This window comes from Suillus bovinus (genome assembly GCF_016758785.1).
Source record: "Suillus bovinus strain UH-Sbo-P2 chromosome Unknown EDB93scaffold_10, whole genome shotgun sequence".
Classification (NCBI taxonomy): Eukaryota; Fungi; Basidiomycota; class Agaricomycetes; order Boletales; family Suillaceae; genus Suillus; species Suillus bovinus.
Genome location: NW_024542066.1, coordinates 154381 through 179690, shown reverse-complemented (window position 1 = coordinate 179690; position 25310 = coordinate 154381). Strand labels below are relative to the sequence as shown.

The following is a 25310-nucleotide window of genomic DNA, read 5'->3' as shown; positions in this document are numbered from 1 at the left end:
TGAGTCAATTTTTAGAATGAGGAAGAATCACATACTCAGCCTGCATGGCGGCCACGTCGTCGGGATGAGCTAACTCTCGGACATCTTCCGAGACCGTGGTAGTGGTGGCTTCGTGTTCGATTTCAGAATACGGAGGGATAAACCCGCTAAAAATAATGAGATGAATTGTGTCATCCGACTCCGGATTGAACACCAACCTATCCAAGGATATTTGAATGCTGTTGTATGGAGCACCAAATGCGGAAGATACCATTAGCATATAAAGAGACCGAATTGGCATGTGGGAAGACTTACATAGACATACTGGTGATTTGAAAAAGTGATGTGGAGTGGCTGAGATAACAAGATGAAGTGTCAAAGTAAAGAGGACGAGAGATAGATGGAGGGGATCACAGCGTCAGCTTTTGTACCTCACGACAAGTGGAGAGGCGCTGGATATGGCACACCTGTGGACGCGCATTGTGCCCAACAAAATGACGCATAAAGGCAATTCTGTGTGGTTAACACACAATATGAAATGCATCTGTGGTCGCCATCAATTCTGTGTGAAATCCACTATTTTGAAGGACTAAGCGTTCATCAATCCACAAGAGCACAAACTTCCCACCGCACACCGCTCATCCTTTGTGGATGTGGGAGGTTAAAGTAAGTACTGGGGCCTTGACATTACAAGTGCAACTGTCGCAACAACTCCATTGAGTTTTGAAGTATCATAGCAATGTCAGTTTTGTGGAGCATGGTCACTTACCTTCGCTGTTCATTGTGCTGTGAACCAGCCTAGTTAGCACATTATGAAAGTTCAAAACAAGACCAGAGAAACCCCCTCAACACTGGAAAATGAGAGAGAGAGATGGGACGCTGAGTCTACACACACCGTGACCAGCCTGTGGCTGCCGAGTTTCTACGAGGATCAGGTGCATATTTTAGCACTGCTGGGTATCACGAGTCTGGCGCTTGAGAAAGACCGAGTATTTTACCCTAGTTGTCCAGGGACTGTTGTTTCAGGATAGCAACACATACACCTACATTGAATCACGAACGAACCGTTTTTGACTTTGCGACCGGCATGTAAATAGCAACTAGTAAATACGTAAGCAGACGCCTAGCTAGTGCATTGTGCACATTTTCCTCGCAAACACTCAATCTCACCTAGATTAGGCCATCACTGTGACGCGTAGCTTTATTCCACCCGCATTAGAATCAGACCAAAGCGAACTCCAAGTACCTGAATTCCCCTTATCATAATGTCGAAATTCGCACCTCACCGTCGGTCAAACAATAACCCAAGAGCAAACTCTGGAACTGTTTGTCAGAAGTGCCTTGGTACAGGTATGTGTCCTCCTTTCAATGTCATTGCAAGGGCAATTTAGACCGAGCGCAATCATGCAGGACATTTCATATTCGAATGCAAGTCCACGCGTCCATACGTATCCCGTCCCTCGCGGACAGAGTTGCTCGAAAATCCGAAGTTACTTGCGAAGTTGAAGGCAGAGGGAAAGCCTTCAGTCGAAGTGCCGGAGGAATTTAGAACAAAGTACGTCGACCGATAACCTTCTTATACAGTTGAATTTGGCTAACGCCTTGTTCTGTCACTTAGGAGTGGAACGGCAAATCGAATTTTAGAGTCAAAGGAGCAGGAGCGACTGGCACTGGAGGGAGCTAAAGGAAAAGCCAAGGAAGAAGGCGGCAGACCTCGCAAGAAAGCCAGAAGGTTGTTTATAATTCACTTGTTGTATCTGCGTGGGCTGATCGTCGTTGTAAACAGGTCTTCAAGGCCCTCCTCAGATACTTCGGACTCGGACTCGGACTCGGACTCGGAATCAGATTCAGATTCAGATTCGGGGTCTAGCTCTGATTCATCTGCCAGCTCTACGTCAAGCTCGGATGCCTCACGTTCAATTTCCAGAGATCACAGCAGGAAGCGACCAAAACAGCGATATTCATCTTCAATTCGTTCAGAATCTTCATCTCGCAGTAGATCTAGAGACTGAACAATGGTTATCTACCGCCAGCGTTCAAGACATAGTTCGTCTGTACTTTTCCTCGTAGTCTGTATTTATGTGCTAGAGAACAAAATGTATGTAATGAAGCATGAGCGATCAATCACAAGTACCCGCGAGACCAGTGACCCTCGTGTTCATTAACAGTGCAACGATGAGGCTGAAATGCGCTCAAGATCATTAACAGGTATGGGCAAGTACGTGTCAAATACTCACCCGTAAAGCCCCAGGACCTCCGCAAAGATCAGAATGAGAATCATGGACACAAAGACTCGTTGCTCGTGAACATATGCTCGGACGCACTGCAACCAGTAGTGAGGTTCACGCATACATCCAGTGGCTCAAAAGGCCTACCGAATCTCCGACGAGGCCAATAGCATAGCCCGCAGCAATGCCAGTCATTCCACAAGAAATGCCTGCTCCCAGATGAATGAAGCCTGCAGCCAGGGGATAGCCTTTCGATGGGGTCACTACGAACCGGTCAAATCACATAAACATGATAGGATTATATACTTACAATTTCCTGCAATGAGAACCGATACCACTAGCCCATACACCGCGATGATTCCTGCCATAACCACAGGCACCAGCGACTATATTTTGAAACATGAATTCAAATAAGCCTGTTAGAGTGCTGCGCTCACCTTCATGATCAGTTCAGGCTTGAACGTCCCCAGGCCTGCAATACCAATTCCAGCCTTTGCCGTCCCAAATGCAGCACCAACCGCTGTATTTGAGTGCATCAGATAACATTTGAAAGCTCATAGCCATAGCGTACTGCTGAAAATCATCTACAGAGGGATTGTTATGATGAACTGAACGCTGCACTCCGACTGCGGTGACTTACAGCTGAAGCAACACCTGCAAAGCCAAAAAATGGTGCATATGGTGGACAGAGTTCTGCTGGCATTTGATATATAGGTGATCACTGGATGAGCGAAAAAAGAATCTGAGCAAACCGAGTACTGGGACGTGACGAAGGGCTACGCAGGCGAAGTACGAGGAGCTCGCATCACGTGACTATTCACAAACAGATTTCAGACCAATTGCAAGGAACTAACTGGCTATATCTACGTAGAAGGTCTGAATGTTTTCATTAAAGACAAATATAATCTCTTGCATGCATGCAATGATAAGTATGAGCGCGAGTCAAGTCTAAGAGACTGTACTAGGAAACCAAACGTAGGGTACCAGAGTCCAAACTACTTCTTTTTGACTGACTTGATACGAATTTGTTCGTCACCGATAAAAACACCCTGGTCATGCGTCAGTCTCCTCTTTCCCTGTAATTCATAATTGAAGATATGCTCACCTTGCCTTTGTATGGTTCGGGTGGACGCCATTTCCGTATGCTTGCAGCAAAAAGACCAAGCAAGGTGCTTGTCCGTGCAGAAGAGCGTGATCTTGGTCGGAGAAGGCACGTCTGCCTTGATATGGGCAGGAATTGGCACGTAGACGTTATGAGAATGTCCCAGTTTCATATTGAGCCTCTGGCCATTGCCACCATTTGATGTTCCTCTCGGATCGTCCTCCAACGCAGCTCTGTATCCGACACCCACAAGATATATGGGAACAGTGAAACCCTCCGTCATTCCGACGACCGCGTTATTTATGAGGGTCCGTGTAAGACCCCACATTGAGCGCTGCTTTTTTACCTCTGCATCCTCTACGGCTATTGTCAGCACATTCTCTTGCGGATACGCGAGTTTCATGTATGATTCCAGTGGGACAGAGGTTGAGCCAAGAGGTCCCTTGACGTTGAGCGAAGTTTGAGATTGGGTAATGGTGACATTAGGTGGAATTGGGATGGGAGTTTTTCCAATATGAGATATGTGCACGCATGTACGAGCAGATGAGCTGAAGTGTCGTAGAGTCAATGCCGCCCGCGGTGGTATCATAACTTTCTGGTTGGATTAAGTCGACTTTACATAATTTAAGTTTTACGAGCGGAGCCTATATAGGTCACATGCCTTATTTGTAACGCTCTCATGGTTTCATTCGAGTCTTGGCAAGCAACACACGTAGCACGCTGTGGACACGCCATATCGATAACAGTTTGTGTCAGGTTTCTGTCGTGATTACACGGAACGAGATAAGAGTACGACTTATCCTGGTCTATCCCAGGAATTTTTGTCCCCTTATCTCCAATTGTAACCCATGACAGGTATGTTTTCTTTATTTGAGGTATTTAATATATATTCGGCAGAAGGCTTCCGCATTCCTGGTCTTCTCTATCTTCTAATCTCTTTAAGATGAAGTATAATGGCGCCAGTATTGTCACTGAATCCAACAGTGTCAATAGCCAGGATGATGACATCCCGCCCGTTCACCGAGAAGATAACATTCTACTCCGGAAGCTTGGCTACAAGAGCCAGTTTAAACGGGAATTCTCGGTATCGCGATTTTTTTTTGGCTTGCGCAGACCTGACTGTGGCCCAGCTGCTAGAGACAATCTCATTCTCGATGGCTATCATGGCTGCATCTTGTGGTGTTACTACCGGATATTCATATCCTTTACTTTCAGGTAAGTGACACCCGGGGGCACGCATGAAAGCAGGAATTAAATTACTATATCTTTAGGAGGCCATTTTGCCATGGTGTGGGCATGGCCCATAGCGTGCATATTCGTCATGTGTGTTGCTGCCTCGATGGCAGAGCTGGCTTCTTCTATGCCGTAAGTCTCTGGTCACCATTGGATCACGTCTATGCAATGACTAACCTCATGCGGTAGAACAAGCGCTGGGCTGTATTATTTCTCAGCGAAAATGGCTTCGAAGGAACGGTCTGCTCTCACGTCTTGGATAACCGGATGGAGTAACATCACAGGGCAAGTGACCTTGATTTGCTCCATTAACTTCAGTTGGTTTGTGTACAATTTCAGCTTTCATGAATGACAGATTTATGCATACCTTGTAGCACGGAACTTATTACCACAGCAATCGCAATAGGCACTGACGGTGCGGTGGTCTTGGGATCGGGTGCTACGTTTGGTATACTGATGGTCTCGTGACAAATCCATCATTTCTCTCTCTTGCTAATAAAATATCTAATCCAGGCTATCCACCTCATGCAAGCTATTGTCTGCTCGGCTGGAACTCGTATTCTCGCCCGAATGACAGTTGTAACTATGGTACTTATCCGTGAGTCGAAGTAATAGGCGTAAATTTTGTTTGAGCTCACGATGCACTGCTCAGTGACCACATCGATTGGTGCAGCTATCTCCTTACTCGTTTGCGCCGGCGATCAGAGAGTTTCGTCGATAGATGCGTGGACAAAGTTCGAGAACAACACCGGATGGAGTAATAGTAAGTACTATGTCTACTAATGTGTTTCAGTGACCGTTAATTCTCAGATGTCTGGGCTTTCATTCTCGCGTTTACATCGCCAATGTGGTCATTGACCGGCTGTGAGTAGCGTAGCCAAGCGATCGTATACTTCGAGAAGCACATACTAACCATTTCTATCCAGATGACTCTGCTGCGCATATCGCTGAGGAAACCGCAGGAGCTGCACGTGCAGCACCCATTGCAATTTTGGTTGGGGTCGCCGCAACCGAGATCCTGAGCTGGCTTTATTACATCGCTGCTTCTTACGCTACAACGTCGGTTCCAGATATCTTGCAGTCGAAACTAGCACTCCCTCTCGGCCAAGTTTTTTTAAATGTCTTGGGGAAGAAAGGTACTCTGACCCTCTGGTGCTCTATCGCAGTGTTGCAGGAAAGTGTGTTTATGAGAATGATCACGCTCAGATAACTAACTCCCCGACAGTACCTTTGTGGATGCTCACAAGTTGTCGATGCCTCACGTGTCATTTTCGCGTTTTCTCGCGACAACGCTCTTCCCGGCTCGCGATGGTGGAAGCGCATCAACCACACGACTGAGACTCCAGTGAATGCTGTATGGTTTGCGATAGGGCTCTCTGCCATTTGCGGGACCTTAGTATTTTCCACAGCAGCATTTAATTCATTGGCCTCGTACGTCGAGCGATGTTCTCAAGTCATCATACTAATATCATTTCTTTGAAGAGCATCTGTAATAGGTTTATATATCTCATATGTGACGCCCATCTACTGTCGTGTTACCTGGGGAAAGGACAAGCTACAGCCTGGCCCATTCAATCTCGGTTGGTGGTCTTTTCCTATCGGCTGGATAGGTATTGCCTGGGTAGCATTCATGGTCGTCATGCTGCTCTTTCCGTACACACAGACAGCAAATGTGGAAACCATGAGTAAGTGTCTTTTACGGCCACAAGACTCGACTTATCACAAGTTATAGATTATTCCATAGTGATCGTCATGGCTGTCTTTATATTTGCCGGAGGATCATGGATATTCTCAGCGAGACATTGGTTCACAGGACCCATCCCAAACATAGACATGCAGAACGATTCATCGTTGTATTCAGAAAAACATACCACGAAGCGAAATAGTTCGGGGATATAGGATATGTATTTGATAGATTTGGCCATAAGGACCACGCCTCTGTACCTGTGTTATCTATGATAACGATGCTCCAATAAAGTTTGGAGCGACGCAAATACCGTCCTTGGTACGGATCCTGTGAACTGATTTGGTTACCGGGTTGATCCACGCCGCTTCCTTCGTATCTAGCGTCGTGAATCCTAAGACATGCGATCTATTAACATTCGAGATTCTAGAGAAAAGCGGTCCGCACCTGGCTGAATTGTCTCAAATATCTTTTTCTTGGGGTTCATTTGAGCCAACGGCTGGGCATCTGAATGGGGCGGTCTAAGTGCACAAAGCGGAGATTTAGGAACACTTCCGCACTTTCATAATCGGGGCCCTCAAAGTAAACCCGGTCACCTGGCTTACATCCGGGCGGAGGTTGGATAAGTTCAACGCCACCATCCTTCCCATCCTTTGATGTTGCCTGGCCGATGTCAGATAGAGATGCACCATTGTCCAAGAAAATGAACCTACAGCTAGAACCATCGCAAAGCTCTTCACTCCACGCATGTTCGCCGGTTTCAAGTTGCACTGCGTGGAAGGTCAACCATCTGGTCATGACATCATAATGGGTGACTCGCAATGCAAACCAGGTACCTGTCCCGCATTTCTTCGATAGGTATGTAGTTCACGAGACCAGAAACAACTGTTCGTGGACCAGTGTCCTCACCGAGGTCAATTTGCTAGTAGAACACACATTTATTATAATCAATCTTTACTTTGTGGAAATAGCTCACCTCGATATATAAACTGTCAGCCTCGGGGTGCTTTTTCACTGTCAAAATTATTGAGTATTTTAAATTCTAAAGCAGAGACCAGCCCACCGTCAATAATGTGACCAATCCTCATATCAATCATTGAAGGCATGGGTTCACCAGCATCATCAGCAGCAACTTTGCCGCCAACAGGAGCCTTCTCTTTTTTCTTGCCTCCGTTGTCCGCAGCGGCTGCATCCTTCTTCTTTTCTTTCTTCTCCTTGGGTTTATTTTCAGGTGATTTATCGTCCTTTGATTCCGCTACAACGGTCGGTTCGACCTGCTCCGCCACAGCTGCGGCCTTCTCTTTCTTTTTCGGTGCATCCGCTTTCCTCTCAATTGGAGGGGCAGATGCGAAGTCAAAGGAAACAGAAGAAAATGCTGGAGACAATGCATTTGCCGCAGTCAGCACAGATGGTCTCGTTTGGATATGGTCGAAGTAACGCGTGACTGCAGGGTAGAGGTGGATAGGTTGTAGTTGCGTCTGGAAATATGGAAATAAGTTTTGGAAAACTTAGATATAACAATGGTCACGAACAAATACTGGGTGCAGTGCTCCGTATAGAGCAACGTCTGCTGCAGTAAGATAGTTGCTCACGATATATGTGCGGGGGACAAGTTGGGTCTCGAGATCCTGCAACAATACTAGCTCATTAGGCAAGTCAAGCTAATTCCTTTATACGGCTTACCGGAAGAGCAACCTCTCCTCCCGCAACCTTCTCAATCCACTGCGCTACTTCAGCCTTGTCGGAATCAGTCTTTCCGACATCTGCTTGCGAAGTTACGACGAGATCTTTCAGTGGGGAAGGGAGTCTAGATACAGAAGATTCATAAGACATTGCTCGCGTCAGAGGATGGAGTTGCGCGATTAATCGCGTCGACAATCGATGAGGAATCAGAAGATGAAATGATCGAGTCAAAGTATACATTGACATCGACACTGCTGATTGCACGTGACTCCGAAGGATGGCAAATGCAATTCAAAATACTTAAACCCGTCGACGTCTCCGAGTCTTAGACTCGGGAAAAAAAAACGATTACCAACCACCTGGAGGTTTAGTACTATCGGCACGTGGTCTTGTCACAGTGGTACGTACCAGTTGGAACTTATGAAGATTTTAGTTAACCTTTCAGAACTGATGACCACTTCAGTTCTTTCGCCTGAAATATGAGGCTTTCCCGTCCAGAAGCAACCCCGGACAGTCCTATGCTAAGCTCGGAAGCTCAAACAGAGATCTACGATGAACTTGTTGCCCTTGAAGAAAGAAAGCGAACTTTTCGGATGCGCCGAAACAATCTCTCCGATATCCTCCATCCCTCCAGAGCTCCTTAGCACAAATTTGGTCCATCATGCTCAACAGATGCAGGTGCTTCATGATCCTGACGACCCTGGTGTTCTTTTATGGCTCATTTTTTATCATTATTGGCGCGGGGTTGCTCTCAGGACACCGGAGCTATGGGCCACGGATGAAATACTCATGAGGTCCGAAATGGACCCATTCAACTTGAAAATCGGTCGGCGATATCGTACAGACTCCAACCAAAAGGCGTTGATGCACATAGAGCGTTTGCAAGTGGTCTCTCTTTTGTTCTTGCATTTCTTCACTTGTTGGGATGGCCTCTGGGCTGATATTCTTACCCGTGGTGATGCTCGTAATCCTGCATACGGCCCAGACTAGGCTCTCGAAGAACTTCTTAATTCTCTTCGTTCACGGAAGCAGTGTGTCGCGGTCTATGGGCGAACATTCACAACGGGGTCCCATTTTCTTCCATCTTGTTCTTCACGACCCGGAGTTCAACCCCTCCATCTTTAGCTGGATACGGCCTTCTGACCCCCTTGACGTGCTCATCGATCGCTGCAACGAAGTGAAGGTCGAGGGTTAGACCACCTAGCGATTTCTTCAACCTTGAGCATATTCTCCCGCGACGTGCAGTTGTTGTAAGAGGTGGTGGCCAATGTGACCTGGGATGGATACGAAAGCGACAAAGAATACGTCACTGACACAGAGGAAGACGAAGACTTCAAGCTTCATTGATTACAAGTTCTACGGTGACGGATACACCTCCTGAAATGCCATCGGGCAAGCATGGGAATCTAATGAAGTATACTGGTGGTTCATAAATAGCAGCTGCATACTGAAACTCGGTTTACTGCGGAAGGTGCAGATCTTATGGTCATTGAAGCCTCCCAAAACAAACCCGGATGTCATAAAATTCGAGGGCGAGGCAAACAACTCCTCCTGTATCAATATTACTTACGAAAATCATCACTAGTCATACTTCCCTTTACCATCTAATGCGAAATTGTTATTAACTTTCCTGAGCAAAAAATCGCCATATACAACGGATTTGTAGGTTTGTCCTTCGTTTGAAGATGATTCTTTGTCTTGAGAAGGCACAAGACGCAGAGCTGCTTGAAGTGGGGCGATATTCGCGGTGAAGTTGGGTTCAAAGAAAAACGGTATTCTGTCGATATATCAGTAAACGATACCACAGAGAATGGCAGGTTCGCACGAGACACTGCACAAATCGATTAGAGATAGTTCAACAAAGAGCTGCGCAACACCTACCGATAATTTGATCCTCTGTGAACCACTCTGTGTAACGTGCTTTTGTACAATCCACTTGTCCAGATCTCCCACACTGAGTGATTCACATTAGCTAGCCAGTACACTTGAAACACCAGCCAACATACTCTCGCCGATATTGCAAACCACGCAATTGGGCACAGGATCTGCGTTTATCCACATGCCTTCTTCTGTACCTTGCTCAGCTGGCAGGCCGTCCAGATCTGATGCTATCGTGCCTGATTGTCGCAAGAACACTTGTAGAGCACTTTTAGTAGGATCGGCATATAGGAAGCTTAGGGAATCAACGTCAGGGACATCGCTGAGCTTTGTGCTCGTAGCTCACGTTAAGCAGCCATAGTCTCTGTTCATACACGTGCATCAGCATATCAAGATATCAAAAAACCAACAATATCTCACTTGTGTGCTCCACAGGAGAAACCATCGTCGTCAGTTGGAAGTGGAGGATAGCCTTCCATATCGCTAAGCAGGGCTGAACTTCGGCCAAATGATGCTCACCGATGATTCGCATCACCCAGAAGCTATCATCTACTTGAGCTCGCAACTCCATCCATTCTTCTGTTGTCATCTTGAGTCCAACAGACATCCTATGAGAGTGCATGTCTTGAAAGAATATATCATGGATTTAGCAAAAACGTACGCTTCCATAACAATGAGGCCAAGCTTCTTCATCTTCTCAATCCATTGCTCGTATTTATGCTTGAATCCAGGGACATCAGGCCATTGATTCTCCCCCCATAGTGGTTTGGATTTGTCTGGTTTCTCAACAGGCTTGTAAAAATCGATTCCTTCGTGGTTATCCGCCTTGCCGTTAGTCACATTCTGCTTGAGCCTTTGGTATCCTAGATAAGAAGTTCAAGATTTCTGGTTCGTAGACCACTCGAATTGTGACATACCTCTAGCATTATCCTGGTGCTCCAGACCAATCTTATCTTTCTCTTCCTGTGGCAGTGTGAAGAACTCTCGGGCTAGTCGGGTCAACTCCTCAGGTTCTGAGGTATCTATGAACTGCGAAATGTCTAGATAGAAGAACCCGTACTCGACACAGGCCTTATGTAGCGCATCTGATGTGGACTGGCATTTCGTCAGATCGCGTTCGGCCTCGAGGTAAGGCGCGATGTTGATGATTGGGAGGCTTGCTAAAGCGTGCGTCATTGAGCTAATTGACGTAAGACTTGAATGTGAATGGCTGTGCCAAACAGTCCGTTGAAAATAAGATAAGGTTACAATAACACGGATAAATCTAAGTAGGACGATCTACTTGTTTTGACTGTGTCGAAGAAATATACTAGCCAATAGAAAAAGTGCGTGCCGTATGCTACTGATAGGAACCATTTTCTGGACGCGATTGCTGTGAGTAGATAGTACGTCCAGGATTCTGACTAGAAATTCCTCGACCAAACCCTCCATGTGCATCTTGCAGAAAGCCGCTCGCAGGGCCAGTGTAATGACCAGGCCAGTTGGGTGCGAACTCGTGAGGTGACCGTCTTGTGTCCTGGAGCCCCGAGGATGGATGCCTCGGTGATAAGGCCGCCTGATATACACCTGTTTCATTGCCCACGTCACTTGACGCATGTTCCTCTGGCCCGGCATGACAATTCTCATGCGCATCTCTCGTGCTCCGGCTTCTTGATGCAACGCCATCCATCCCGTCCTCCTTCCGTCTGTGCTCTCTCCTAGAACTTCCATTTGCACTTGCACTTGACGTTTCTCTGCCATTAGCGACTGACGGCCTTGGCTTGGCTTTTGGTTTCCCATTTAGCTGGGGCGCAGATGCTGCCATGAAAGGAGGTGACTGTCGGTGGGTGGTGGACATCGCTGGATTGGCCTCCAAGACTTCCTTCTCTTTCATTGCCCGTCTGTCAAGCGCTTCTGCTAAGGATATCGGTTCAGGTATGGTGTCTGGAATAACATGTTAGATGGTACGAGACAGAGAAATGGCGTACAAACCTTGCAAGAACATGAACTCTTGATATTGTTGAGTGGAGCACGCTGACAGGCAGTTATAGTCAAAAGTTAGAAAAGACACTGTCACTCACCCAAATCTGAGTAATTTACGGTCCCTCGACGCTTTGCAGCCGCCTGTCGGTGACCAGCTTGGGCCATTCGTTTTATGAATTCCTCCTGCAAGTTAAAATGCAACGTTCAGATGCACTGCAAAACGGCCAAACAGGTTCCCTCACCGTTGCAACCGACAAGATGAACAACGCTTCCTTCGACATCGTAATGTTTGCTGAAAAGTTACTCAACGCGAGCTCTGATAAAGATGTGTTGTTTAACGTACTGTCCGGCTGAACTATGCTCTCCACTTTGGAAGGGGGGAGCAGAGATGTCCCGGGGATACGTTCCCCAAGCCGTCGTCCGCTCCGTTTCTGGTTAGCGGAGGCGCTTGTGGCTTGCTCGTCTTCGGGATCTGTGTCGGACTCCAGTTCATCTACCTCTGCTTCATTTTCGGAGTCCGTAGGTAGATCATAGACGCTAACGTTTAGGTTTGACCCGCTCAGCTCAGAGCATTGCCCATAAGGTTGCAAGGAAGAGGTGTGGGCAACCATGGAACTTGAAGGAGAAGCGTAGTATGCTGCCATCACCGGGAGGACTAGTGAAATTTGATTCGGAGTGGTCCCAGGTCACGCAGTGTTGTTGTAGCTGACTGCTTCGGGTGCAGAGCGGAGGAAGAACACTTTGCATGTGTCCAACATGTGGGGGTCACACAATTGCAACTTACAAGCTTGGCTATAACTTACTTATTCTTTCTCAAGCTCCCATCCGACCAACGATCAATTTACCTCAACGACCAGCCAGAAAACTTTGATAATCACTGGTACAAGTTCGTCATCTATAGTGCTGAACAAGAGTAGATTCCATGAAATTAGGGTACTCAGACACGGTACTCGTCCGAAGATTTAATTTCATTCAGTTTGTTGAAATGGGTCATGGGGGTCTGCGTCGTTGACCTTACACCTTATCGTTTGACTGAAAGGTACGTTCTCTTCGTAACATAGAAGGCGGACGATGGCACGTGGCGCTCACGTGGCCGTGCTTTGCCGCTGGTAGCTAAGACTAAGCTATCGAGAGGAACATCGAGCTGATTCCAGGCTGATTGAGCGAATTCAAGTGCATACGGGCCAAACACCAAGGCAAAGCAACCGCTACTAGCTAATACATGGGATTTTTACATAATTATGTGGCCGAGCAGTGACAAAGGTTGACACCAGGAAGGAAGAAGATAGGTGGCAGGAATACCGATATTGTGCAGGTAAGAATAAACGTATGGGCCATACTATTGCTGATTGGTTGTGAAAAATCACTCGAGGGGAATCTGGACGCTCCCCTGATCTTCAGCCTTTGGGGTGGTCATAGTGAGGATACCATCCTGGAGCTTTGCAGACACTTTAGAGCTGTCAATAGGACGAGGCAGCCAGACTGTGCGAATGAAGGTCGCGCTGCCCGGATATTGGCGCTCTACCGCAAGTTGTGTGCCCGGCTCAGCCTTTGCTACAGCTCCTGAGAGGATGCGTCAATCATATGTCGGTCTGTGAAGGGGATTCACTAACCTTCAGCTGAATTCTTGTCAATCGTTTCAGCGGTGGTGTCTGATTCGCCATTGGTTTGGCGAGAAGAAGTTTTACCCTGGATGGTGATACTACGGCCAGCATCACCTACTCTGATCTCGACATTATCTTTTTTGACACCAGGAAGGTCAGCTTCTATGATGTATTTGTCTCCTTCCTCTGTTACATCAACTGGAGGACGTATGGCAGCAGGAGAGTTGAAAAAGGGGTCATCAAAAAGGGACCGATGTTGGAACATGGGTGGTACAGCGGACCTTCCAAAAGGCTCCTCCATCATTCGAAACAAAGGGCGGATCTCGTGTAGAAGTTGTCGAGCGATAGACATGATGATAGTTGGAACAAGAACAAGTCACCTCCTGCGGCGTATATATACAGAAAGTTCGCCACAAAACGCGTCATAGGTCACGAGTGTCTGGGGTCCCGGACACATGCAGAGTCGAACTAGACCCGGTTTCCATTACCTGCCAGACTGCCTAGGAACCTTCGAGAAATCATAGTAAATAGAAATACTTAATGCCGCAACATGTGATAAAGTCATGATCCAGGCCACTCAACAACCCACTGCGCAGCGACAGAATGCTCTTGGTCGTCATCATCCTCAAACTTGAGCTGGTAGTACGATGCAATGGACACTCCCTGATAAGTTGAATGAGCCCCGTGAACACAGTAAAAATGTGTATCTTACACGTCCTTGCACGTCCCTCGGGGGGGATATAACCTCAGCTCTGTAAAAGCAGCTCGTGTCAGGATAGAGCGCCATGACCGTTGAACCAGCAGGGAATTCCTGATATGCATTCAAATGCGCGGCACTTGTTGAAGCGGCATTCGGATCCGGTAGCGGTATAATGGCTCGGAGGGTTGTGTTATAGCATCTGAGGATGGTGTTCGATATCGAATGGTCTGTTCTGTGTGATGATAATAGAAAATAAATACTTACTGTCCAGGCTGTCCGTCTTCTTGAGGTTCAACGTCTTGCACTTCATATCTGATAAAGGATAAGGCTTAAAAATACTCCCCTTAAAGCGAGACTCGCCGATTCTTATCCTGATTTATACACTTTGTGATAACGGCCAAGATCCATGTGTTTTCATCGGCGTCAGCGGTGCTGCCGTCAGCTGCTTTCCCCGCAGGTGGGTGAAACGCAACTTTTCGTCCTTCTTGTAATGGCAGCTGCTTCGCAAGAGCTTCTCTGCGAGCCTTTGGCTCTCTCGAAAATGGGATAGCGGGAGAAGGGCCTGTCGAGCTCCGCGAAGACGTTGCTTGAGCTGTCATAGGCCGCGTGGCAGATATCAGGGGTGGCGTAACCGACATAGCCGTGGCAGTACTAGGTGATGGAGGCCTTGGACGCTTGTTTCGCTTCTCTGGATAAAATGTATTTGGCTGAGCAAGTATCTAAAGATTGGGGGGAAATCACAAGAGTACCTTGTGAGGGTAACTCGGGTGCGTTTCGAAGAGCTATCAAGACGCTGAGTTTGTCGAGAACACTATCAATAGCCCTGGGAAAAATATGTGATACTTTACGGGAAGACTGAGAAGTCAGCGTACTTGACCTCCTCCTCACTAATGTGTCGAACATCTTTCAAAGCTGAAGACAGCCGTTTGTAATTGGTTTTCAAGTTATCATACCCTTCGGCCGGAAGGACGTCATCGGTCGGCCATGCGGATATCAGTCTGTTGACGCGCCCGATAGTTTCGAGGCTGCCAGAGTTGGCATAAATATTGGAGAGTGATACCAATGACTTAGATGCATGCGACCAGTAATCTACCTCTGATGTTAAGTGAGCAGACCGCACCGTTCGAAGGACGATGAATTGAGCGTGAGAACATACCTTCTGTGGATGCAGGTCGCGTTGGCCCGGGTAAACGCCTTCTATCCATTCTTGGTGAGTTCAGCTAGCAGATAATAGTCGTTAGCGAGTATTTCTAAGCGAGTTTATATACGAAGTGGAACGAAAGGCTATGAAGACATGGATTGGAGATGGTGACTCGGAATACAAACTTGAACATGTGTCGCAGAGAATGACCAAGGGCCCCTGCCACCCCGCCATCACGTCAATTTCGAGTCTTTTAAGTGGGTCGTCTACTAGTACATTTTTTTTTACTGGAGTATTCAAATATTGATATTGCGAACACAACACGATGTCGTCGAACGTTGTTACATTACAACTACAACTGCTTTAGATTTGACGTCCTTCCTGTGGGGGAGGTGCTAATTTCCGGAGTGAGACATCGTATACCACTGAATAAAAGGCAGTCAAAGACTGTGGTATACATCCCGCACACAGTGAGCCCACCTTCTTCTATTTTCTTGAGATCATATTTCAAACTATCAAAACGTCGCCGGAGCGTGTCATTCTTTAGATTCAGCTGGACACCATAAAATTCATTCGAGCTACTCCAATTATACATTTGAAACTAACCATCGAAAATCCGGCGAATAGATCCTTCACAAAGATAGATATCTGAATAGGTGCTTCAAAGTTTCCAAGGGTCACTGCGTTTACAGCGAGACGAGACTATACAGGACAATGATGAGTGAGTTGAACGTGTCGCAACGGCAAAAGATTGCAAGCTATCGGAGAAACCTGCTGCAAGAAAACGACAACAGAATGCATTCAGTTTAACATTATCTGACTTACCAACTCGTTGACAAGGCTTATCAGACCGTGAAGATAATCTTCGACGGGTAGTGCAAATCGGCCTTTCCATTCATCTTTGACTGGAGTCCGAGACATGATAGTTACTATGCACACACCACAGATAGGAACACAATGCTTACTCCCTAGAATATAGCAGACCTCTGGGAGGGAAATGAGTTTCCCTGTTGAAAGAAATTCGACCAAGGCAGCTGAAAAGATGGCAGTGCGCAAAGAGTTGGACCACATTTCCTTCCATCGCCAGAACTGGCTGGGAGGGATGAGTGCAGCCATTGCGGCACTGGTGGCCTGACAACTGTGCAAAATTGGGCGCACACTATCAAGGAGAGCTGGAACTAAGACAGGCATCAGCAATCAGCTTAAAGACTTAACAATGGTACAACTTGACTCTGGAGGTGTGGAATGGATTTTATTGAGAATCCCGACCATATTGCGAGTCTTCTTATCTAGATCTGTCACTTGGTCCTTGATTTTCTAGAAGGGGGAAGTTTTAGAGGTCAGCGGTGATCAGCGACTTTCCATATTATTAGTATATGCGGACCTCTCGCAGTTCTACATCTTGCTCCAAGAGTTCGTTGAGACGTTCTACATCACAAGAATCCATATGTTGTAATGATGAGGCGCCCACAAGTTATTGTACTGAGTTGAAGACTTTCACTTTGATCGGCTCAACTTATATCAATGAACACGGCAAATACCTAATGCTCGTGACCGCCTTTACGGGGTTGCTACTTTCCTCCAGAAACATTTTATTCAACTACCAACCTGAACGCTGAACTTCGTTCATGACCTCCGATGGCGAAATCTCCAAAGTCAAGACGTTACTTACTTCAGTTCGCGACGCGCCCGTGGATACGGTGGACGGAACAGAAGATATACTTCAGCCGATATATGCGTATTTGATGAACATTCCACCATTCTCATCTGATAATACCTACCACTGGTTTTGCAGTCGCGCTAACGAGCTCACCATCGGCGCTGCCACATTTCTACTAAGGCTTTTTGCATACGAAAGTCCCAGAGTGGATGATTGGAAAAGAAGGTTGAAGTCTTGTCTCTCAGGATGTTGTCAGTGTATCAAGGGGTTTGGGGAAGTGAAGGCTAGCTCTCGGACAACGTGAGTGTCTCAACGAGACAGTGCTTAGAACGCGTGTTTTCAACCAACCACCCCGCAGTTATTTTGGCGCATTCTCTGATGATGTGCTCAAATCATTCTATAGCAAGTTCGATGACTGGGAACTATCGGTGGTCGTAGAGGCCCTCGTACGCACTGGAATAGACTTGTACAGCTCTAGACCGGCTTGCCGGACACCTCCGCAACCTCTGTTATACCACATAGTTTCAAATATGCGCGTCTTTCGCGACCCTCGCGTCTTGCCCTTGATTCGCGCATGCCCACCCATTTCAACCTGGCCACTGGATCCGCCTCCTCCTGGTTTGTTTGTACTCGTAATGGATGAATCTTCTGCTGTTAGACATTGGGCGAAGGCGCAAATCACCAAAAGCACCCAAGTCCCAATGTTAGAACACCAGTTTGTTGCTGGACACGAGCTGGCGCTCCAGGCGGTCACAAGGGCTTTGACGCTGTCTCGCGAAGGTGAAGTGACGACGACGGACAGTATCATATCGAACTCATTCTCCTCCGACTCGAGCGAACTTTGGGCTGGATTCAGCCAAATTCTACGACATATCCCGACAGAAGTTCTCGCAAAATCATCTGGAGGAATTGGATATCGAAGAATCGTGACAGGCCATCTACACGACATTGGGAAACGTGAGTTGATTTCGTTCGTTGCATTGATTGTCCAGTAAATATGGAGTTAGATTTTTCTGATATCTTAAAGTGTCTACTCTTCTTGCTCAAGCGTTTAGGAAATAAGTTGTGGCAAGGGGAGGGTCCGGAGTATCCTCAGGTCGTTTTCGATGCAATCAAGGACAACCCCTCCTTCAGTGATATGCTACGGGATCTCAAGTTGGCTGGCGAGAAACCATGGTTCTTGTCGTGGTTCGGGGAGTATCTTGCAACAATATCCGATTCTGCCATATATAGGGATGTTCTAGCAAGAATTGTGGATTTTCTTTGTGAGGAATTACAGCACGAGCGGTTTCAGGAAGCACGTCCAGCGATCATGTACTCCGCTGTCCGAGTCAGTGTTTATATCTTCCCATCCGACCTTATACTAAATTTTCCTAGTTACTAGCCGCTCAGGTGCGGAAAACTCAGTCTGACGAGACGTTGTCACGTCGCATGGCAGTTTCAAGCGTACTCGACATTCATGCAGAAGTTTTTATTTCGGTGGCTTTTGGTCGCTTGTACGCAAATTCGCAGTGGAAAGAAGTCCGCAGCGCTGCTCGTGAGCTCATCACGGCGTCTTTGACTCAGGATGCCAATGAAATTTCCAAATCTATCACAACCTCTTGCGAGTTCTTAGCAGGACGCACGAAGGTGTTTCCCGTCTGTGCTATTAGAGAACAAATGTGGAAGAAGACGTATGAGTCTCTACAGGCAAATGACACAGATGGCGTTGTCGCCATCATTTCCATTATCGCCCAGTTCTCTCACATTGACTTCTTGAACAAAGTCGCCTACAAACTTGTTCTTTCGAGCCCAAATGCCCAGGCCTTTGATGCCATCAATCGATGCCTCGATATTTCTCGAAGCGGATTTCTCGATGTAGTATCCAAGCTAGCGAACTACAACCAGAGATCATTCGTTCTTGATGTCTTGGGTCGACCTGGAGTCGCACGTGATGTGATGGTCTTGATGCTGTCTCCTATTGAAGACCTCCAAGGGGCTGCGAAGACGCTTGTTGGCCAAGCATTTGACGTCGACGTTCGGATTGATTGCTTTCGCGCTCTTCTTTCCAATCTCCCAGACTCTTCATTTGAGGGCATCTTCAGTTTCCTGGAGCGATACATTCACTACGCGCCACAGGTACCGGAGGCCTGCAGCCTTTCTAAATCGCTAGTGCAGTGTCTCACCGACGTCATCGAGGTCTTGTGCTCCAGTCCAGATGGACTGTTACACGACGGCTCATTCCTGCGGTCAAAAGACAAAGAAGCGCCTGCAGCGCAAATACCTCGTCTGTGGAACTTGATGACACGGTCCATCACTGTAATATTCAAACGCACGCCTCTCTGGTCAGAGTACTTTGAAATTCCGGATATGACGGTTTGGATGCGAGATGCGCTCATATTCGGGAGAGATCTGCTAGCACAGTGGAGAGTGATGGAATCTGCCAGCGTCACCGCCACAGATGAATCATCCTCATTATTAACAGGCAAGGTTCGAAAACTTTCCCGGATGGGGAAGAACATGATGAGCGATCTGCAGCCGGTGCTTACAGAACTTGCACGGTGGCTGCGGCTTTCTGATGAAGAGCTTCTACATCAATCCTTTGCGCTGCTTCAGACACTTCTCGAATGTTTTCGGACAACTGATATCCCTCCATTGGAAACTACCCTTGCCAAGCTGAACAAGCATGTCGAGGCTTCCCGCAAGAATCAATCTGACACTTCAAGGACCAAACTAGACGCAAGTCGAATAGCCCAATTAGAGGATGCACTGAGCTCATTCGAGGAGAAGGAGATTGAAATCATCTCCGTTGTTCGCGCGCCGCAGGCTCGGCCTACCAAACCCCAGAAACCCCTACTACAGAGGGCGCAGGCGTCAACACGAAAGCAAAGCGATGCCGTTCCTCGGAAACCTGCTGAGAATGACCAACTCAAACCCGACATCTTGAAGGGCTCATTTCCCAAGTTCCAGCGGTCATCAACAAGTACGTCGGCGAGCGTCAGTAACCCACCAACGCTCCCCTCTGCTGCTTCATCAGAATATTCCAGTGATTCTGGATCTGAGGCTGAAGCCACGCAGGGTGGTCTGGTCGCCTTGGGTAAATTCCAGCGGTCACCAAAAGTCAAGAAGCCCATGGAAAGACGGCAAGTGAAGTTACTGGACATTCAAAACCAGGCCAAGAGTGCGACTATGGAGCGTCTTCACCGTCGAGAAGATGCTCGTCGTCGGGCATTGCGCTTGAAACCAGACACCACCGGACTGCATCGCACCCTCCTATCTTGGAATTACGATCACGATGGTCCTGACCCTCCCACGGTTGGCCAAAAAGCATTGTTGAGTCATGTTCCCGACACCTTCCAAGACTATCAGCACTATCTCCGAGTTTTCGAGCCCTTATTACTCTTAGAATGCTGGTCTCAAATTGTTCAGTCTAAAGAAGACGTACAAGCAGTGTACGATTGTAGACTCACCTCCAAGCACTTCACCGATGATTTCGTGGACTTTGATGCAACCATTTCGGAGCCTGTCCAGAAAGACTGGCGGTTGGGAGAGACGGATGTCGTATTGCTCCGACATCCTGAGGGCAAAAAGTCGATCATGATGAAGGTTCAGAGTTTTAGGACCACACCATTTGGATCGCAAATGGGTCTTCGCTGCTTCGTGCATTCCACTATGGGCGACATAGGTCTGCACATCAATACTGTTTGGAGCCTGAAGAAGGTTTTTAGGTGCGTTTTTTTTTCGTGTTGCAACAACTGCTTATTGCTTAATAGCTTGAGCACTCTTCACCGGGAGTATGGCGCTCTTGTGGCATTGCCCCACTACGATCTCTTCCAGATGATATTGACTCCAAAACTGCCTGTTATGCCACCCCTTGAGCAGCGCGAGGTACAGGACACAATGTCCGCATACAATGTCAACGAGCCGCAAGCACGAGCTATAATAGGGTCGCTTAAGATAGATGGTTTTGCGCTCATCCAAGGGTAAGTTTTATGTGGCATCAGACCGGAATCCCGAATGAACAATCTTCGCAGACCTCCTGGAACTGGAAAAACATCAACCATCTGCGGTCTTGTGGAAGCTTTTCTTCAGAAGCGTCCACGCGCAGCGACATCTATTCATGTTGGAAAAACCGCAACCTCTTCAGAGCCCGTGAAGAAAATCTTACTCTGCGCACCTAGCAATGCTGCCATTGACGAAATTGCTGGCCGTCTTAAAGAGGGATATAGAGGCCCTCAACGGAAAGCAAGTTCCCTCAAAGTGGTCCGGGTTGGAACAGACAAGGCTATCGATATCAGCGTGAAAGAATTTTCCCTTGATTACTTGGTAGAACAAAAGCTCAATGGTCAAGCTCCCAACACTTCCAAGGATGCCCACAATGAAATAAACGTACTACGAAGTGAAATCGAGCAGGTCAAGCAGGTCAAGCAGCAGAAGTTGGATGAGCTGGCCTCTGTTCGCGACAATAATGCCCGGATGGTGGTCCTGGAGGAAGAAATCAAGAAACTAAACTCGCGACGGATGACGCTGACGCAGCAGTTTGACCGGTTGAAAGATCAACAAAAATCGGATTCTAGGACGCTCGATGCTATACGGAGGCGCGTCAGAATGGAGGTTCTTCAAGAGGCAGATGTCATTTGTTGTACTTTGTCAGGTGCAGGGCATGAAACGCTCGAACAGCTTGACTTCGAAATGGTCATCATCGACGAAGCGGCCCAGTCCATCGAGTTAAGCTCATTGATTCCATTGAAGTTTCGTTGTCAGAGATGCATCATGGTCGGTGGTCAGTAATATGCCTTTGCACTCCCGACATCCAACTGAGCCCTGTCTAGACCCACAACAACTTCCCCCCACAGTTTTGTCTCAGGAGGTAAGCCGAGCTTCAGTAATACCTTCTGAATATGCGCTGATCATCATCGAAGGCCTGTAAATACCGGTATAATCAATCGCTCTTCGTGCGCCTTCAGAAACATCGCCCGGATGCCGTCCAACTCCTCAGGTATGTCTTCCGTCTCTCACCAGTAGTCTGCGCTCACAGTTTTTAGCATCCAATACCGCATGCACCCTGATATCAGTCGTCTTCCTAGCAGGATCTTCTACCAGGGCCGACTCTTGGATGGCCCCGATATGGATGTCAAAACAAAGCAGCCGTGGCATTTGCATCCTAAATTTGGTACATACAGGTTCTTCAACGTTAACCGGGGGCAAGAAGCCTCCGCAACTGGTCATTCTCTAAAGAACACTACGGAGAGCCAAGTCGCCCTCGCCTTGTACGCACGCTTGTGTAAGGAGTTTTCCGACGTAGACTTTGACTTCCGCGTTGGCATCGTTTCCATGTACCGCGGTCAAGTCTTAGAGCTTCAGCGAGCTTTTGAACAACGATTTGGGAGAGATATTAAGGGCAGGGTGCACTTCCATACTGTCGATGGATTCCAGGGACAGGAGAAGGATATTATCATCCTTTCTTGTGTCCGTGCTGGTCCCGGGGTGCAATCTGTCGGTTTCCTCTCGGGTATGATGTTTTGATCTGTATACAAACAAACAGCTGACGGCGTTCAGACGTTCGGAGAATGAATGTTGCCATAACTCGTGCACGTTCATCTCTCTTTATTCTGGGCCATGCGCCTACTCTCGAGCGAAGCGACGAGAACTGGCGCAAAATCGTACAGGACGCTCGCGAAAGGTCATTACTTACAGAGGTAGGTCCGACATTTACATTCTCCTTCGCTAGCAAAACTCACTTGAGATACAGGCGGATATTAGCTTTTTCACTACTCAAGCTGTGAATCCCGCAGTTCGCCGGCCTCCATCACCACCGAAACCCAAGAAGCAGCCAGTCGTAACTTTACCGCCTAGACCAGATGATCTGGTCACTCCCAAGAGCTTTACTGAGTCTAGTCGTCGACCTCCCTCCTCCAAACCTTCCCAGACGATTGAAGAGCAACCGTCGATGAAAGATCCTCCTGCGAACCTGACGATTCCAAAGGATATTGGCCAGAAGCGTCGTTTGGCTGAGAGTGTGAAGGGTGAACCTTCCACGTCTGGACCACAAGAAACCAGGACAATGCAGCCACCTCCGAAACGGTTCAAGAAGGAGAAAGGTAGCATCTTTATACCCAAGAAGAACAAGGTAATGTTTCTTTGGTTTTTGGTGATCGGCGCTCATGATCTATCAGCCTGGAAAGCCATAAGCGATCACTTGGATATCCCGTACTTTACTCTAGCAACATCATGGACCCTTATTGTATATTTTGGTGAATCTTTCGAACCAGCTATCATCACAGAGTGAAACCTTCGACGTATCCAAACCCGTTCCAACAACCCCTTGTATTATAAACGAATAATGGAAGGAAAAGCGTAAAATATGTATGTAAACAAAAACATAGAAAACTACAGCGCTAATGTACATGTAATGTAACAATGTGAATTCTTTGCAGCAAGAAAGAATGGAATCACAGTGGAGTTAAACTTGACATGGAGAAATTTGCAATGAAATAATGACAAGCTGGGGGCATCATGGGAAATGTGTGGCTTGCGGCCTGGGCTTCCTCCAATCTACATTTGGAACGTACCCCGATGACCCAGGAGGTATGCAGCACAAGACGTTTGCTGTTTCATCACTGGTCTTTTCATTCCGCAGGCTCGGCAACATCTGTGGCCACTTTTCGCGCTTAACAGCTAAAAAAAAAATTAAGTACGATGTTCACTGCAGAAAGTCAGTTTAACCTACCGGAAGAGTAGGCCCCGTCAAATTCCATCGTGCCATCATCGTTTAAGAAGTACGAGTGAGTTGTGACATGTCGGAACCCGTATCGTAGTTGGACGATGGGATGGAGCAACTGTCGCAGTATAGGTAAGCGACAGCGTTATCACATAAAAAATACAAAGCTTACTCTTACAAGCAAATCAGCCGCAAGTGAATCAAGCTGATCGAAAGCTGGGAACAAGTCGAGTGTTCCATAATGCTCGGAGCGCCAGGAAACATACTCCAATGTAGCGTTCTCCGAATCAAAGAGCACCTGGTGAAATGGTATCGGTAAAATAGCGACTAAGTAAGACGCAACACGTACCTTATGGTCCAACGAGATAAGTTGGTACAAGACGCATCCGAATGCCCACCAGTCCACGGGCACCCCGTACTTCATAGAATTTGGATTTTCCATGTTGCGCAGAATTTCAGGCGCCATGCAATGAATAGTCCCCTTAACGCTTGATGTATAACCCCGCCATGGATTCAGGGGCCTTGGCTCTTTGATATAGTAGCCGAGCCCGAAATCGGTGATGCGCACGTTTTGTTGTATATCGATTAAAACATTTTCCGCTTTAATATCACGATGGATGATACCCATGTCGTGTAAAGCGTTAATGCCCAGTGCCTTCAAGGTCGGAGCTGTGAGACATCGAAAACTAAGAACAAAACCTACTTACTAGTTGGGCACTCCATCGACGAGCATTCTCGATGCAGTATTCAGACTCATTGCGCATATAATACGTCAGATCGTAGGCCATCAAGTCCTGAAGATTTGCAATAAATTGAAACAGCTCAAAAAGCACACAGGGGAGAAGCGCGTACCATGACGAGATAGATGTCTTTTCTCGTCTGAAATGCCATTTCCAATTCCATAAGGAATATATTTGCAGGACGATATTCCGATGCCAGTCTCTTGTAGACTTCCAACTCCCTCCGAAGACTTCGGCCTGTGTACTGAAGTCTGTCCTTCCTGAAAACTTTGAGACATAGCGAGCGGCCCGATGCTACGTCTTCGGCTGCTACAGTTGTGGCGAAACCGCCCGCTGACAATCCACGCCAAACACGAAAAGGGCCGTTTACATATGATCGCCGAGGGAGTCGCGATGTGGAAGGCTTTGCTAAGCCTGGAGGGTTAGCCGGCTCGGGGTGAGGAGGGCGCACAGAGTCAGGGTAATTTAAAGTCCGTTCTGCTGTGTTGATATCCCCTGCGATATTAGATATGGTAGGGATGGGGAGAGGCCTGATGCCAGGCACGTTGGGCAGAGCAGTCGATAATCGGGGTGCTGATAGAGATGTAGGAGTAATCACATTCAGAGCAACCTTTGGGCCTAGACGGAGTTGATCACCAGGAAGCATAGTAATGACTAGTTATGAGGAGAAGGAGGAAATGATGAGAAGAAGGCATCGAGTGAACGTACTGCTTAAATGTTGTCTGGTAGGACTACAGCGCTTCATGAAATGATGAGCTTTGCATGTGAGTTTCTCATTGTCTTAAAGCATCCATAGCGTAAGGTGTGGTGGTCGAATTGTGCCACTACATCTAGCGTCAGTTACGAGGGCGACTAGCACGAGGGTGGAACTTGTGGAAGCTTACAATATGGAATGATCAAAGCATGTTGCTGCCACAGTTAGACGCCAATTATCGGCACACAAATGGATAATCCACTGCCCTAACTAAGTATCAGCGCGTTGTAACAGTAAATTGGCACACATCACCAACTGCGAA

The 25310-nt window shown here is 47.4% G+C and overlaps 12 protein-coding genes across 12 annotated transcripts; 3 read left to right on the top strand and 9 right to left on the bottom strand.

Annotated features, from left to right (window-relative positions):
- Window positions 1-1244: 1244 nt before the first annotated feature.
- EDB93DRAFT_1247474 (zinc knuckle-domain-containing protein) lies at window positions 1245-1991 on the top strand (the record flags this gene model as incomplete). Its single annotated transcript, XM_041452593.1, has 4 exons — window positions 1245-1329; window positions 1390-1534; window positions 1598-1711; window positions 1766-1991. 4 exons carry the CDS (start codon window positions 1245-1247, stop codon window positions 1989-1991), a joined length of 570 nt encoding a protein of 189 aa, XP_041310586.1.
- An 83-nt stretch (window positions 1992-2074) lies between these two features.
- Window positions 2075-3074, bottom strand: EDB93DRAFT_54524 (ATP synthase subunit C-domain-containing protein). The gene is made up of 7 exons (XM_041456677.1): window positions 2848-3074; window positions 2779-2791; window positions 2645-2727; window positions 2518-2593; window positions 2355-2470; window positions 2217-2302; window positions 2075-2160 (listed from the first exon to the last, which is right to left on the bottom strand). The coding sequence occupies exons 1-7, from the start codon at window positions 2908-2910 to the stop codon at window positions 2100-2102; spliced, it is 498 nt and encodes a 165-aa protein (XP_041310585.1). The 5' UTR covers window positions 2911-3074; the 3' UTR covers window positions 2075-2099.
- Window positions 3075-3202: 128 nt separating this feature from the next.
- EDB93DRAFT_1128414 (ribosomal protein L6, alpha-beta domain-containing protein) lies at window positions 3203-3982 on the bottom strand (the record flags this gene model as incomplete). The annotated part of the gene is made up of 1 exon (XM_041448836.1): window positions 3203-3982. Exon 1 carries the CDS (start codon window positions 3896-3898, stop codon window positions 3203-3205), a length of 696 nt encoding a protein of 231 aa, XP_041310584.1. The 5' UTR covers window positions 3899-3982.
- Window positions 3983-4252: 270 nt separating this feature from the next.
- On the top strand, window positions 4253-6441 carry EDB93DRAFT_1080088 (amino acid transporter; the record flags this gene model as incomplete). Its single annotated transcript, XM_041445505.1, has 12 exons — window positions 4253-4393; window positions 4440-4524; window positions 4581-4674; window positions 4732-4863; window positions 4917-5001; window positions 5056-5140; window positions 5195-5305; window positions 5353-5406; window positions 5469-5722; window positions 5768-5973; window positions 6025-6227; window positions 6275-6441. The coding sequence occupies 12 exons, from the start codon at window positions 4253-4255 to the stop codon at window positions 6439-6441; spliced, it is 1617 nt and encodes a 538-aa protein (XP_041310583.1).
- A 54-nt stretch (window positions 6442-6495) lies between these two features.
- On the bottom strand, window positions 6496-8059 carry EDB93DRAFT_1239003 (uncharacterized protein; the record flags this gene model as incomplete). The annotated part of the gene is made up of 9 exons (XM_041451582.1): window positions 6496-6620; window positions 6674-6733; window positions 6787-6889; window positions 6940-6996; window positions 7056-7148; window positions 7203-7240; window positions 7290-7704; window positions 7759-7854; window positions 7910-8059. The coding sequence occupies 9 exons, from the start codon at window positions 8057-8059 to the stop codon at window positions 6496-6498; spliced, it is 1137 nt and encodes a 378-aa protein (XP_041310582.1).
- A 1177-nt stretch (window positions 8060-9236) lies between these two features.
- EDB93DRAFT_1128402 (Clavaminate synthase-like protein) lies at window positions 9237-11000 on the bottom strand. Its single transcript, XM_041448835.1, has 9 exons — window positions 10705-11000; window positions 10449-10650; window positions 10307-10395; window positions 10208-10259; window positions 10134-10151; window positions 9916-10082; window positions 9791-9863; window positions 9735-9740; window positions 9237-9686 (listed from the first exon to the last, which is right to left on the bottom strand). The coding sequence occupies exons 1-9, from the start codon at window positions 10961-10963 to the stop codon at window positions 9491-9493; spliced, it is 1062 nt and encodes a 353-aa protein (XP_041310581.1). The 5' UTR covers window positions 10964-11000; the 3' UTR covers window positions 9237-9490.
- Window positions 11001-12511, bottom strand: EDB93DRAFT_1128401 (uncharacterized protein). Its single transcript, XM_041448834.1, has 5 exons — window positions 12093-12511; window positions 11992-12041; window positions 11848-11932; window positions 11759-11800; window positions 11001-11710 (listed from the first exon to the last, which is right to left on the bottom strand). Exons 1-5 carry the CDS (start codon window positions 12391-12393, stop codon window positions 11127-11129), a joined length of 1062 nt encoding a protein of 353 aa, XP_041310580.1. The 5' UTR covers window positions 12394-12511; the 3' UTR covers window positions 11001-11126.
- Window positions 12512-13112: 601 nt separating this feature from the next.
- On the bottom strand, window positions 13113-13705 carry EDB93DRAFT_1079953 (HSP20-like chaperone; the record flags this gene model as incomplete). Its single annotated transcript, XM_041445497.1, has 2 exons — window positions 13113-13312; window positions 13363-13705. 2 exons carry the CDS (start codon window positions 13703-13705, stop codon window positions 13113-13115), a joined length of 543 nt encoding a protein of 180 aa, XP_041310579.1.
- A 104-nt stretch (window positions 13706-13809) lies between these two features.
- On the bottom strand, window positions 13810-15695 carry EDB93DRAFT_53996 (SGF29 tudor-like domain-containing protein). The gene is made up of 8 exons (XM_041456656.1): window positions 15675-15695; window positions 15210-15619; window positions 14926-15148; window positions 14803-14876; window positions 14414-14741; window positions 14318-14365; window positions 14066-14252; window positions 13810-14016 (listed from the first exon to the last, which is right to left on the bottom strand). Exons 2-8 carry the CDS (start codon window positions 15256-15258, stop codon window positions 13915-13917), a joined length of 1011 nt encoding a protein of 336 aa, XP_041310578.1. The 5' UTR covers window positions 15259-15619; window positions 15675-15695; the 3' UTR covers window positions 13810-13914.
- On the bottom strand, window positions 15427-16751 carry EDB93DRAFT_1128391 (Translin). Its single transcript, XM_041448833.1, has 7 exons — window positions 16579-16751; window positions 16421-16511; window positions 16160-16372; window positions 16020-16099; window positions 15801-15896; window positions 15675-15747; window positions 15427-15619 (listed from the first exon to the last, which is right to left on the bottom strand). The coding sequence occupies exons 1-7, from the start codon at window positions 16639-16641 to the stop codon at window positions 15558-15560; spliced, it is 678 nt and encodes a 225-aa protein (XP_041310577.1). The 5' UTR covers window positions 16642-16751; the 3' UTR covers window positions 15427-15557.
- Window positions 16729-23142, top strand: EDB93DRAFT_53969 (SEN1 N terminal-domain-containing protein). The gene is made up of 12 exons (XM_041456655.1): window positions 16729-17154; window positions 17213-17811; window positions 17862-18184; window positions 18232-20561; window positions 20607-20816; window positions 20868-21616; window positions 21666-21703; window positions 21756-21832; window positions 21879-22345; window positions 22393-22532; window positions 22586-22963; window positions 23010-23142. Exons 1-12 carry the CDS (start codon window positions 16823-16825, stop codon window positions 23022-23024), a joined length of 5658 nt encoding a protein of 1885 aa, XP_041310576.1. The 5' UTR covers window positions 16729-16822; the 3' UTR covers window positions 23025-23142.
- A 92-nt stretch (window positions 23143-23234) lies between these two features.
- On the bottom strand, window positions 23235-25109 carry EDB93DRAFT_54034 (kinase-like domain-containing protein). Its single transcript, XM_041456657.1, has 6 exons — window positions 24407-25109; window positions 24262-24348; window positions 23904-24209; window positions 23727-23852; window positions 23564-23672; window positions 23235-23511 (listed from the first exon to the last, which is right to left on the bottom strand). The coding sequence occupies exons 1-6, from the start codon at window positions 24938-24940 to the stop codon at window positions 23348-23350; spliced, it is 1326 nt and encodes a 441-aa protein (XP_041310575.1). The 5' UTR covers window positions 24941-25109; the 3' UTR covers window positions 23235-23347.
- Between the last annotated feature and the right edge of the window lie 201 nt (window positions 25110-25310).